Raw genomic sequence first — 14,314 nt, 5'->3', positions numbered from 1 at the left:
GGTGCAGAACTGACACAAGTTAATGAAAATGACCTCAGCATTTATCTTATAGATTTTGATCATGTAAAGGGTAAACAACTTGAGACAGAGAAGCACAGGGGAATTGATTGCGCATTGAAACCAACAGTGCACTTTATAAAGAATAAAAGCTGCTTCAGCAAACTACAAAAATCATTCCAACCCAGTGACCTCTCAACTGCCAGCCCATTCATAGCTTAGACACGCAAAATGTTGGCTTTCTATATAAATAACCATTTCAGGTATCAATCCAGCAGTTGATGTAGCAGAAATAAAACCAGCCGAACCCTGTAGCTCTCTGGAAACAGTGGAGATCGATTAGGCATTTTCTCTCTCCGAGTATCTTCCATTAACTCTCCAGTGCTCTTGGCGATACATCATCTCATGTTATTTAATATCGTTGTCATTTTTTTTTTCTAAATACATTTAAAAGCATTTATGTCTGGTGGCTTTCCTGTTAGAGAATCATCTTTGGCAATGTTTTTGTTAACTTGTGTTTTATTTCAAAATTTATTGGAATGGTTCCATTTATTTTTGTCTATGTGCATATCTGGCTGTTTCTTTGTCCTCTTAAGACCCATCAATTCATTTTTGCCCCCCTGTTGGGGACATGGGGCTCTGGTCTAAATATCAAAAACCATATACTCTACTATGCTGAAACCTATAGAATTCTCTGAAAATATTTTAACTGCAACATGTTTTTGTCATCCAAGACACTTACATCGCACTAAAAAAAATTAAATGCATAAAACATTCTTCCTGCTCGGTCTCGGAAAGATAACAGTTTGGGAAGTGTTTTCAAACTCATTTCATGTGATAGCTGAAAACTGGGTGCATGAACATTATTGTGGCAGGTTACTAGTGTGCTTGCTCAGATCACTTGGAATCTTTACTCATGACGTATTCAATCTGACTGCTGCAATTATGCAGCTTGACATTCTTTCAGCCCGTGAAGTGATGCTCAGACAACAACAGTGCCTTTAGTACAATGCCCAGTGAGTCAGCTCCCTCTGTACCTCCACGATACAGTGAAGCTACCGAAGATCAGTATTACTCTTAAATAAACCCTATGGGTCCAGTAAATACTCCGGGACGGAGTGTGGCACAGTGGGTAAGGAACTGCGCTCGTAACCGAAAGGTCGCAGGTTCGAATCCCGGGTAAGGACACTGCCGTTGTACCCTTGAGCAAGGTACTTAACCTGCGTTGCTTCAGTATATATCCAGCTGTATAAATGGATACAATGTAAAGTGCTATGTAAAAAGTTGTGTAAGTCGCTCTGGATAAGAGCGTCTGCTAAATGCCTATAATGTAATGTAATGTACTAAACCTAAACCAATAGCTATGGTTTAGGTTTAATATTAGGTTTAAAATAGACATGTCTCATTGATTAATCACCCAATATAAATATTTAAACAGATGTAAAAGGTTGAAAAATTAGCATTTCTACCTTTCCATGGCCCTGGAAGTGGATTGTGGTTGCTTTGATCAATATGCAGAATGAGTTAAGAATAGTTAGTTTCCTACAAAAGGGAGGATATATGACAAGGGTTAAAATTCCTTAGGTAAACAGTAAAATGTGCCAAGTAAAAAATGATTTTCATGTTTAATTTTGTCATTTCTGCCATGTCCTTTAATGTCTTTCATGTACAGTATATTAAAGACACATTTTTATTCAGTTACTGCAGTGTCCTGAATAATTAAACCCAACTGTCAAATTTTCTGGATGATTCAAACAAGTACCAGATGAACCTGCTGGAGGAACTGGAAGAAAACGATGAATGACACTTCCATGATTCATTCAACAAACACAACACTGACTTCAAGGCCAATGTCATAATTGAGATTTTAGTAATACCTACTGTATCTGCCAAGAACAGTAGCCTCCATTCCTGCAGTAAAATACTTACCAATGAAAGTTATTCATGTCAGTGCACCCCAGATTTTATGCTGTACCACTCAAAGATGAGACCAGTGAGTGACAGGTAGAATACATTCCAAGAGTGACTGCTGGGCCCACTGACTGAGAGGACTTGATTGACACTCCAAAACCAAACTATAGCCATAGGTGGAGATAACAAGAGGCCTACATGGACCCTACAACAGGTCAACCCTGAGACTGGACAAATCAGAAGACCCCCAGGGCCAAATAACACTACACTGCCAGGGCATTCATTTCTGTTTGGCACCACTTACCTAGCGGAGGAGTCAAGTCTTTTTTTTTTTTTTTTTTTTTTAAAATATGTTTTTTGGGTTTTTCCTTTATTTGATAGAACAGTGTGGAGAGACAGGAAGAATTAGGAGGAGAGAGAGGGAGAGAGACGGTTGGCGCTCTACGGGCTGTGCCACTAGAGGCCCCAGGAGTCAAGTTTTGTGTGAGAAGAAGAAAGGTTACAAGGCTGCAGTCTGACCAATCATAGGAATGTTAGAATTAATTGGAATGTTAATAGACTCTCAACCAATGAAATACAGTAAATAACTCCAGTTTGAGGTTTGAGACACCTGACCAAAAGATCATCAGAGGACTAGATATGCATTTGGGGGAGTCATTTCTCAGTGCCCCATTAGTCAGAAGTGAAAGAGAAAACAGTGTGTAATAACTCTGCAATGTTATTATAGAGTACACTGCAAAAAAAGCAATGTGTATTCAGCAGGCACTGACCATATGACAGGAGCAGTGGCTGCAGGGCTCACAGGAACAGCTCAGGACCTACAGCCAGGGGAATGCCATGATCCAGCACATGCGCCAGATGGCAACAGGATGACGGGTTTCACAGACCTCACTGCTCTCCGCTTCCATTCATACACACACACACACACACACACACACAGACATCCTGCAAGTTAACAATAGCAGTAACAAACTGTACCTGATGCTTCTGTGTGCCTGTCCACACACCCATGAGCAGAGATACAGTTGCTAATGAAACAGAAATGGAGCCTAAACTTGTTCCTGCATTTTGCAAACAAATTTGAAAGCTGTGGCAGTTTGCAGTTCACAGAATATCAACATTCATTAGTATCTGAAACACTAATTACACAGAGCAGACAGGGATGCCGTTTTGAATCTAACTTGTGTCTACTGAGTAAAATAATTTTCTGACGTTACTTCTTCTACTTCTGTGCATTTTCATACTGTGCAACTACAAGTGGTGAAATACTAATGCTGTTACAGATATGCAGACCCATGCTCGTTTGCATGGCGATTGTAGTTCACAACCGTTTTTAGCTATTTGCTGTCGTCCATACACAGCTGTTGCGAGCTCTTGTGAATGTAGCGTAAGTGAACTTATTTAGCTGTGTTGTGAATGGGACCTGTGGGCTCTGACCTCATTCTCACCCACAGGTTGGGTTGATGACCAGTTGACAGTGCTCTCTGAGGAACACGACCCTGACTGATGAACCGGCAAGCAGGAATAGCTCCTCTGAGGTGGCGCTGAAAAAGGTGAACCATAACCTGAGGCAAATCAGACCTTCTGGGGCCCATATTCTCAGAGACCCTACGAGGCCCGAACCACAAATCAAGGTCTTCTGTGAAGCACCACATTCCACTGTGTCACTTTTCACACATCTGCCTTCACAGGCGCCCAGCGTTGATCTATTCGGACTGCAGCACACAGAGCGCCAGAGCACACAGCCACTTTTCAGCATCGCCACGTAACCAAACGGGGCTAGCGCACGTTATACAGCACACACCATCCTGAAGTGAGCTCTAAATCCTCAGTTCACACCACCTTTAAAAATATGTGGCAATATTTTCGGCGTTAACACTTCCGTTCTTGTTAACCCTTTGCCGTATCAGAGCTCAAAGTGCATCTTTGGGAACTGCATACGTTTTGGAGAAATACGTTAATATCTCAAAGATCACAGTGGACACTTCAGGAGACTGTGGCATCTGTAGAATGCCTAGTGGGCTGGATGAATGGCAGGACGAGACATCAATCATTACAGCTGACATAACAACATAATAAAACAGATCTGCATCTGCTTACACTTAGCCAGGTTCCTCTTTAATAAGCACGTAGAAACCAAATACAAAAACATGAGTGCATTTAACACTGATCAAGTTAAGACGAAAATAAATGAATAAGAGCTTGCTGTACTTGACAAATGTTGACCATCTCCTTGGTAACAATGGCAACAGCACACCTTCCGCGATGTCAGTCAGCGCCTTCCACTGTGACCGTGGACACAGCAGTTATGTAGTACGGCCCCTCCCGCATGTAAGCCCGCAGGCTCAAGTAATGCTGGTTCCCGAAGATCTCAGCTGTGGACGTAGAGTTCACCAGAGCTTTCACAAGTTCGAACTTGGCGTCTTTGGACTCTTTGTTTGGTCCCGTCGAGCGGTCAACAATGAACTCCACAAAGCCTGGGGTGGCCACCATCAGTTTCTGACCCCAGGGCTGGCAGGCGATGGCCTTTAATGGGGGAAAAAAGCACCAAACAAATTTAACTTCAAATAAAATCCTTAGTCAGTGAAGTGATGAATTTTAATGAAACAGAATATGTTTTTGTTGCTATTCAGAAAAAATGACTATAGACATTGTTGTATGAATGCTGGTTATGAAGATCTCTATACAAATGAAAATCAATACTTGTACTGCATGCCAACTATGTAATGGAGAAACTTGTTGTGATGATATTTTCCCTATGGGCACAGAGCCTGATGCACTCACAGTGAAGATGCACAGAGCTCCACAGTGGAGCTCAGATGTTGTGATGATATTTTCCCTATGGGCACAGAGCCTGATGCACTCACAGTGAAGCTGCACAGAGCACCACAGTGGAGCTCAGATGTTGTGATGATATTTTCCCTATGGGCACAGAGCCCAATGCACTCACAGTGAAGCTGCACAGAGCTCCACAGTGGAGCTCAGATGTTGTGATGATATTTTCCCTATGGGCACAGAGCCCAATGCACTCACAGTGAAGATGCGCAGAGCTCCACAGTGCAGCTCAGGAAAGGGCTGGGTGCTGAAGCCACGGAACATCTCTATGGGCTGGCTGGAAAGGGCCCCAAACCAGGACTCCATCAGGCCTAAGAGGTCCTCCGTCTGCTGCTCCGCCTACCAAAATACAGACCTGTCAGTCAACATGTGGGAACAATATTTTTCTTCTCCACCATTTTTAGACAGGGAGCAACAACATTGGTAAATGTAAAAATGACCATACACTAAAGACCCTTTTCCACTGGGTTGTGGGCAACAGGCGCTAAAATGGTTCCTGGAGCACTTTAGTGTTTGCTCTCCCACGGCCGGGAACTATGCCCCAAGGACCAAAAATGGCCCTAGCTCCTCTGGTGGAAAATGGGGTTTAGTTCCTGATTTCCGCAAGACATTCCCAAGTGGACATTCCTACAGTGAAAAAAGTGGTTAAAGTTTGCCTTACCTTTACACTACAATAAAACTGGTTCTGAAATCCAGATTCAGAATTCCACCATGGGTTTTTATTTCCACAGGGTAGATAGAAATATCTCACATTTATTATGCATTTGCCTCTAGATTTCCACACCACATTCATTCAGAGGTAGTGCATAAGAGGTCTGGGACACCAAGGACAACGTAAACAGAAATCTGAACTATATTCAAAATTCAAAATTTGTGCACCAGTTTTAATAATATTATATATAGTTAATGGAGGGTTTCAGTTCTTACTACTGTGTAGCCTATTCTTTAAAACGGTTAAATTGGTTCTACTGAATTGACAACAGTATCATTATTTACGTTCTGTAACCTGACAAAAAGAATGAGAAAGCACAAGGAAGGCTGCAAGGCCAGATTTCCAGCTGGGGTACTGCCATTGTACCCTTGAGCAGGGTACTTGAGCTAAAATTATTTTAAACATCCATCTGCATAAATGGAACGTGTCTAAAAGCAAGCAGTGTGAATTAGCCATGAGGGTATGAGGGTAAGTTGCAAATGTCATTAATTTCAGGGGATTACTCTGACAGTCCCCTTAGAAGGCTTAAATACTTCAGTGCTGTCAGTGTGAAAAAAGAAACCAATCACTAATAATAAGCAAAATGACGAGTGCATTTTCTCAACATACTCTGGGCTATTGCAGGGCTCTATAAATCACACAAATACCATCACATTAGTGACTCTTTCAGACCACTCAGATCATTAATCTTTGGACCACAATGAATATTTTACAGACAGAGAGAAGTAGGTGGTAATTCTGCATCTTGGTATATTATATGACATTATCCATTTGCCTTCTAAAATGAAATTTACAAAGCTTGCAGTCTTATAAACCTACATGTTCTGCTCTAAAGCTTTATATCTGTCTAGGCAACTGAGGTAACGCTGTGTCCCAACCCCAGAGCCCAGCCCTAGCACTTCCAGCCTCTTCAGGCAGTCATGCAGACAGTATCCTGAAGGCATGGCCAGGGCAACTCACCGGGAGAGTGAGGAGCAGGGTAATGGCCTCCAGACAGCGGACTCTCAACTCTGTTGCTGCATTCCTGGCCAACTGGCTCATCCTCTTCAATACGCTCTGGAACTTCTCACCTGGAGATAAAACAGGGTCATAGGGGCCCGTCAGCACTGTTCCCATAATTCAAGCAACACGTGCATTAGCGTTTAAAGACAAGTAGGTGGAAACAGCTGGTCGAACAATGTTTTACACTTGTCAATAATATAAATGAATCCTTTGGGACCATGCCTTGGTATCAGAACATTATAGGTGCAAAACCTAGATGCTGAAACCCTTGAACAATGTCCTGGACCTGAACTACTACAGTTCTATAGAAGACAGACAACAAAAAGCTGCCCTAATAACAGTGAAAATGACATGTTTGTTGGAAAATCTTAAGGAGATAGGTAAAGTAAGGACAAAGTAACATTTCATTCCACCACTGGTCCAGCACATTTATCAATTTCAGTTATGTTCCAGTTTATGCTCACCAAGTACTCTTCCTCATGCCAGATTCATAACACGCAGTCAAGAGCCTTAAACATCACGACACACGGCTCCCCACCTGTCTTCTGCAGGACTTGTTTTCCCTCCACCGTAGAGCCCAGCACTCCCAGCGTGTCCAGTGCCACGCCCGTCATCACTGGGTCCTGGTCCAGGGCCATCTCAAACACCTTCTGCAAGAAGGCGGGGTAGCACTCACAGACCTGCTGAGGGCTGTCCATGATAGCCAGGTTCCCAAAGAACTTCACTAGCCCTGCAGAGAGAGGTACGTTCAGAGATCAGCACTCAAAGCCATAAAAAATAACCTCCAAGAGGATGATACAGAAAAATATACAATCAGGGATACAATCAGCAATAAGTCATGTCATCCTAACCAAAATGTAACTGAGGGAGGGAGGAACAGACAGGGAGGAAACTGTGAAACAGCTTCACTATTGGCATCTTTCTGCAGAGTTGGTACCATTTATTCATATCATAATACATTTTTTTCTTCTCTTACATATATGGTAGAATAGTTTCTATGTTTACATATAAAGCAATGCAGACATAATGGCAAAAGTGCAGCAAAAACTGGCCTTTTTATTGCATATGACTAACAAACTCCCAATCATGTAAATTGGCAGTAATATCGAGACCTGGAGTGACAGTTAACCAGTCAGACTTTACCAATGACCAACTTTGCATGGCGTGTCTCCTAAACAGTAGAGTTATGAATGATGATTTAAGGTGTATTCTACAAGGTGTCTCACCAGGTAGGTACAAGCTGGAGAAGGGATCTGACTCAGCCCCAATGATCATGTTGGAAATTTTATCCATGATGCCTTGCTGGGCCAGGTACAACCTCCCATGCTGGCTGTGTGCAAGAGTGGTCACCATCTCAATTGCCGTGGCTCTGAAAGAGGCAGATAAGAATCAAAATCACCCACAATGGGCAAAAAAGATACACAAAGTATCAAATATCATCTAACAGGAGAATAAATGGAGATAAAATCAAGTTAAAAGGGTGTTTCATCCACAGGTACCTAATATTATACAGGTACCAAATGTTATATGTGTTTGCTTTTAGGCAAGGAACAATCTCAATTTCTACACTGACCATACAGAAATAAATGTTACATCTTTCTCTTTGTTCCCTTCCTGTTTGATTGTGAGAGTGAGTGAGTGCAAGAGTGTGCATGTTTGAGTGTGTAATTGTGAGTGTGTGTGTGTGTGCGCACATGCGTGCGTGAGTGAGTATGAGTGTATGAGTGAATGTGTGTGTGTGTGGGTGAGTGTGCATGCATGAGAGAGTGAGTATGAATGAGCATGAATTAATGTGTGTGTGTGTGTGTGTGTGTGTGTGTGTGTGAGTGTGTGTGTGACTGAGTGTGAGTGTGGGTGTGTGCATGAATGCGTGTGTGTGTATAAAGACCGAGCTATGCAGCAGTTACCTAACCAGTATGTCATCACCAGTCAACTCCCCTAGAAGCTGGGAAATGAACCCGCTGTTGGCACAATACCCCAGGGAGATGGGAGAAACAGAGGACACATCTACCACCAGCTGTCCAACAGGGAGAGAGGCACAGACAAAAACTTTTAAACTCCCAATGTGTGAAATAAAATAAATCAGTATGGCCAACAGACTATTCCAACCGTTCTACAATGTTATATTTTGTTGCTTGTATTGCCACGGCAGTATATAACAAATTCAGCTGTGTCAACACACAAACAGCCACTGAAAAGAGTTTTATTCATGAAATATAATTCCACATTATAAAATTAAATGAACATACCTCATACACTCTGTATCGGATAACATCATTTGTGGCCATAACATCTTTCAGGTCTTTCAGTAAATTACTCTGGAATAATGCATCTAGCCCTGCTTTGGTATGAGCCAATTTGGAGAGTGCTCCAATCGCCTGTGAAATGTGTAAGGAAAACCAATCAGCATCCTTAGTTGTCAAGCAATGGTTGCTGTTGCAAACATGGAAAGGGACAGTGTAACTTTACCTCTTTGGCAACAGAAATTTTCTCCACTCCTATGCAGTGAATGACGTCCTTCAACACGCTCTGGTTGTTCAGGATTTCTGTGACAGCTTCTGAATGTTTGGCAATCCTCCCAACCTAAAAAAAAAAGAAAATATAGATATAGTGCAATGGAGGGTAATTTTAAACATTGGTAGCAAACTTAATTTGCTGTGAAATATTTATTTTGCAGTGTAAACAATCCCCGATACAAGAATACGCACTTGCGACATCGCCAAGATCTTGACCGAATCGTCAGAATGATTCAGTCCTCCCTGAAGTTCATTCCTGCAGTTCTGGGCCAGGTAGAGCGGGTCGAGAGCTTGGAGAATGCGACCCAGAATAACCACGCACAGCTCAGTTTGCTCCCTGTGCAAAGGAGATCATATTGTAGATATGTAGACGAACGTGTGTGAGTGGCTATCTGAAATGTTTAAGTGTTAATCTGGCTAGCTAGCAACTTGTCGTGCTGTTGTTGTGCATCGCACTCATTCGTAATCTAGCGGTCTCGCTTGCAGTCATCGTACTGTAGCTATATTCAAGGTAGTGCAACTGAACCAGTTACTGTAGCTATATTATCAGGTTCAGGGACGTGAGCAAGCTTTCTTTACACGGACCAATGGAGGTTGGTACCATGACAATGCTAAATTTATCTTAACGCAGCTTGTTTATGCAGCCACTGGAAGTCTGATAAACTTGAAAACGTGATTGAAAAGTTAACGGAATTGTAAATATGGTTTTTCATCTGGAAACACGTTGTTTTACCGACCTAATGTTAAGTTAAAGCATTTTGAAAAGAGAAAGACAGATTAGCTGGACTTGCTTGACTCAGCAGTAATGTTCGCTTACATGAAACATACGAACCTGTCATTGGTATTTAAAAGCGAAAAAAGACCTTCTAGTCGTAGCCCAGACACAGTCTCACCCAGTAAATTCAAAGGAATTGCCAAAACGGCAGTTTTCAAATTCTGCAGTTCTTCAATAGGGTCTTCAAGACCTGAAATTTCTGAAAGTAGGCTTCCAATGGAGGCAGCCATGTTTCCGTATGTTTAGGTTCCGTAAAGCATCGCGAGATCTAAATATCCAACGTGTCTGTAAAGTGTGAAGTGTGAAGGCAGCCCGATCTGGCGCTGGATCGCACTTTGAGCAGGTGTGTATGCGCAAGGACAGTCAAGTCTTGTATAAAGAGCAGAAAAACTGTTGTAAATTGGAGTTGGACAGCAATTTGTTTTGCTCCGCAGTTTTTGCGCGCTGCCATTGAACTGAAGTCTTAGTTCATAAGCCATAACCTACTGTGCATTCTCAAGAAAACCACAACGCCGGCGGTTTATGTTCATAAAATCGGCCATGCTTGCATGCGCCTTTTAAAAATTTAGTGTTCAATATTTGGCAGGTCCACTGAAGCAGATACATGACATAAGTATGTGTTTTCAAAATCTACACTTGTTTTATTATTTATTTATTTATTTATTTATTTTGCTTATGCAAACCTGTTTTCTTATTTATTTTGTACATTTAGCCGTTATTTGTTTGCTATTTTATTTTACGTTGTTCTGAAAATTATATGTTAATGCTAACGTCTTGGTAAGGTCTGTTCTAGAAAAGACAGGCTTTGCTTCCAGGTTGAACGAAGGATATATACATTTTTAAAAACGATTCATTTCATGGAAGTTTTGAACAAAGAAATCCTCATTATTTACAAAATGCCGAAAACATCTTGTTTTTTTTCCGCCAAGAGAACTGTAGCCTATTTCTTCGTTTACTTAGGGTCGAAGAAATACTCTGTCTCTGATCAGCTTGCATCACCTTGAGGAGGAGGTACCGGCAGGACTTGCTCAAACGTGCCTGTGAGTACTTTAAACAGATAATGAACTTTCCCAATGTAAATGATGAAAAACAAAAAGTAGTTTTCTCCTGCTTTCTACTACAAAAAGGTTATAATGAATAGGATGTTTACGGACCATGTTTTAGATTTTCATTCTTCTATCTCTAGGTGGCAGCAGTAGACTGCCAGAGTTACAGCTTCAGCAATGCCACCATTGTAATGGCTGTTTGACTGATGGTCAAAACTGAGGGTCAAAACCATATAAAACACTAGAGTAAAGAAAAAAACACAAAAAAACCCCCAATACATTTCTTGTGCATTTTTAGGTCTACTGTTGTTAAATACATAGCACATACAATAGGCCTCATGAGTAGATTTTTCAGTCCTGAGCAGGACATCACTCAGCCCAACCTGTTGCAGTGATGGTAGGAAATCTGTGACTTTTCCATGTGTGATGGATCCCTTGCCTCGCATCACTTCTTATAGGTTCAGTTATTTGAGTAACTGAGAATATTTAGCTATCCATTTAAATTGCATTTAAGATAATGGTTTTCACTGAGCCAGTTCTTATTTTGTTAGTTCTCTATTGCATGTAGGTCTTTTCCCATCAGTTTCGGAAGCAGTTGTTTTTGTTTCTTTTCCTTCCAGACATTCTCTCTAACACATTTAGTAACAAAGTTCTTCGGGCCAAGAATTGCTGGACAAAAATATTATAAATAATATCGTTTATTTTGTCTGGTTGCCAATGTTTCAGTCATGGTTGTAGTTCAGTTCTTCCTGGCAACTGATCAGGGCATTGGTAGACCCAGTCTTTCCACTTGTCTTTCTGTATCAGCAGTGGATGCTTACTGCACATGGCTATGCATGCCTTTAAGTTTTGGCTCATAACCAATCATCCCAGTAATTCACTGGCACCATCAGCACTGCATACCATACCTCCACATTCATGTCCTTGACAACTTTGCCCTTCAATTTTGCGCCACTGCCATGTCGAATCAAATTAAAACCAATTTATCTTACGTTCTGTTACTCTTTTTCAACTTAAAGAAGACCCCAAGTTTTAAACATGATTTTATGCATATTAATGTGCATTAGTTAGGCACGTATTTTCAATAAAAACATTTTAGACTGAAGCCATACATAATTTGAATCAAATCAGTTTTCCACAAATCCACAATATGTTACACAGGGGGAAAAAAGTAAGTGAAAAACAGTAGCGTAAATATTAAAAGAGCACAGAAGCTCTTGCAGAACCATATAATTCAGGTCTGCTTGTTCTAGGTAAATTGAGACAAAGAAAGAAAAATAGGCTAGAGGATGATGGGCTCAAGAGATCATTGGCTTTATGAATAAATAATTGAATGTAGTTCACTATACATAAAGTGGAATATAACTCAGCTATTTCATGTTGACTGCCATTTTACTAGAGATTAGTCTTACACTATATGAGATTTGCACCTGCACATTGAACGTATGTTGCACATGTATACTACAGAAAATACCCATGCTGCACTATATAAACACATTGCTGCGCTTTCCGGTGGGACATCCACGACTGGAATAGACGTAAACCGGAGAGACATGGATGCCATAATTCTTATTTCAAAGCTTTTTTTTTTGTTACTGATGTTCACTAGGGTATCATGCGTTGTTTCTAATATCATGATGAGCTATTTTCTAGTTTCTTTGGTGGTTGGGTACCATGGAGCCATTCTCTTACATTGTTTTTTTTTTTGTTTTTTTGGCAGACTTGATAAAACTGGGGAAAGTCATGATAAGACAGCTGTTTGTGAGAGCTGTGCACCATATAGAGTTTCAGCCCTGCTCTTAGCAGGCTCTATTCTTGCTGGTCCCACTCTCTAATTTCTGGCAGGCGAGTCTTTTCTGCCTGATTAGTAGCGGCATCCCTCAAAGCCGCCTCCCTTCCCTGCCACGTACCGAGGAGGCGAGCTTACAGTCTGCCCTCGCTGCGGAGTGGGGCCTAAACAGACCCACCTCGAAGTGCCTGTCAAGAAGCTGTGCGTTTCCAACCAAGAAGCAAAAAGGGAGAAAACATCCCCCACTGGCCTCGTTAATGTAGGGTAGAAGATTCTGTAAACTGCCCGTGGGTGGTTCCGAGCTCCAAATGAATAACTCCAGTCAAATGGCTGCAACTGTGCACTGGGGACACCAAGGTGGGAGTTCAGAGTAAACCCAGGGTCTGCACAGGAAAACATTGGAAAAATATTTGAAGCTGTTTGCATCGCCTTCTGACAACATGCTTGTAGGTCCTGCCTCCTACTGGGTGGTTTTGATTTGTGTACCTTTGTGCAAATCAGAAACCCAGGCATGAGAGTTATGTGAGGTGGTAGGCTGTTTAATTCTGCTGAGCGTATTGTGGGAAACATGAGTGTGAGTGCTAGTTTTCCAGAGAAAAGCCCGCAAAGCTGGACTTGATCCTCTGATGCTGAAGTGGTAGTCAGTCATGTGGCTTCCCTCCAGGCCTCTTTTGCGCACAAGTGTGGACCTCATGACTAAATCCATTCGTTCTTGTCCACATTGGTTCTTCCAGATTTTTTAATAATCTCAGGGAATATTTAATTTGAGGAACTGCCACTGTTTGGTAACTATGGCAATAAAACATCTTGTGATCCAGATTAAACAGTACCTGCTGTTTGTACAAACTATTTTTTGGTTAGCCATTTATAGATTTGGCTTTTTTTGTGTACTCGGGGGCTTTAAAAGCTCTTTGATAGATTATGGCGAAATGCGATTTATTGTGTTTGGAATACTGCACGGAAATGAGTTTTTTCCGCCCTATGCTTCATCATAAAACGTAAACATCCTTTCAACAGAATTAACAGTTTTGGTTATGACAATATGTCCATCAGTTGAAATCAACATTGTAACGTTGTGCTTGCATTTGATTGCGAGTGGCGAAAAGCGGTCCTGATTAAAACGACCCGTGTTCTCGGGCAGAAGAAGCAGGCGTCTCAGGCCACACTTTGCACACAGGGTTACAGGTTGAGCACTTCACTGGCAGGACGAGCCCTCCTTCCAAACCCACTTCACACGATGCCTGGTTTTCTTTGGCCTTCTACCAGAGGGTGACTTGGCAAGGGCTGCCACAGGCTCTGGGATGGGAACAGATGAGAGCTCCAGCATCCGCTGCTATCAGTTCTCATTTATTTACCCCAGCACTGCGACTCTGAGGGGAAAGCCTTCTCAAATATTTACCTGAGGTGTAATAAAGTAACCTATGGGTTCTGTGTCCTCAGTGGTGCTGGATTCCCTCACTGACGTACAGTTCAGGATCGAACAGTGTTGATCCAGCTGGCCCATCAATAAAGCCTTCACAGGGTGCTGAACTGTTGGAGGATTTTTTGTAACGTTTAAAGTTTGTCAGGATCAAACTTCTTAGGGATAATTTTGGCATGGCTGTTCGTTTCTTTGTGTTCATTTTGAAAAAACATTCATGCTGAAATTAGATTTTTGAGGGTGCCTTTACCATGAATGGAATTTTGTGCTCATTATTCCAGCGAGCAACTTTATATCAAGAGGCAAAATAC

The 14,314-nt window shown here is 41.7% G+C and overlaps 1 protein-coding gene and 1 long non-coding RNA gene across 3 annotated transcripts; one reads left to right on the top strand and one right to left on the bottom strand.

Moving 5' to 3' along the window:
* Positions 1-4,004: 4,004 nt before the first annotated feature.
* Positions 4,005-10,012, bottom strand: psmd5 (proteasome 26S subunit, non-ATPase 5). Its single transcript, XM_035392271.1, has 10 exons — positions 9,806-10,012; positions 9,166-9,310; positions 8,927-9,040; positions 8,707-8,835; positions 8,365-8,474; positions 7,684-7,826; positions 6,996-7,187; positions 6,416-6,525; positions 4,942-5,082; positions 4,005-4,434 (listed from the first exon to the last, which is right to left on the bottom strand). Exons 1-10 carry the CDS (start codon positions 9,976-9,978, stop codon positions 4,177-4,179), a joined length of 1,515 nt encoding a protein of 504 aa, XP_035248162.1. The 5' UTR covers positions 9,979-10,012; the 3' UTR covers positions 4,005-4,176.
* LOC118213358 lies at positions 10,010-14,108 on the top strand. 2 transcript variants are annotated; one of them, XR_004762399.1, is made up of 3 exons: positions 10,010-10,091; positions 10,709-10,788; positions 12,515-14,108. It is a non-coding gene; the product is annotated as an uncharacterized LOC118213358 (long non-coding RNA). The 2 variants fall into 2 exon arrangements; XR_004762400.1 differs by lacking the exon at positions 10,010-10,091 and adding an exon at positions 10,099-10,361.
* Positions 14,109-14,314: the final 206 nt, after the last annotated feature.

Source organism: Anguilla anguilla, chromosome 14 (genome assembly GCF_013347855.1).
Source record: "Anguilla anguilla isolate fAngAng1 chromosome 14, fAngAng1.pri, whole genome shotgun sequence".
In the NCBI taxonomy this organism is placed as follows: Eukaryota; Metazoa; Chordata; class Actinopteri; order Anguilliformes; family Anguillidae; genus Anguilla; species Anguilla anguilla.
This window is presented reverse-complemented; position numbering and strand designations above follow the sequence as displayed.

Excerpts from the sequence above, each read along its gene's own strand:
- psmd5 (XM_035392271.1), bottom strand. The coding sequence starts at position 9,978 with ATGGCTGCCTCCATTGGAAGCCTACTTTCAGAAATTTCAGGTCTTGAA. Across the intron at positions 6,526-6,995 it reads ACAAGTCCTGCAGAAGACAG|GTGAGAAGTTCCAGAGCGTA; the intron begins GTGGGGAGCCGT and ends TTTTATCTCCAG. Across the intron at positions 4,435-4,941 it reads GAGCTCTGCGCATCTTCACT|GCCATCGCCTGCCAGCCCTG; the intron begins GTGAGTGCATTG and ends CCCCCATTAAAG.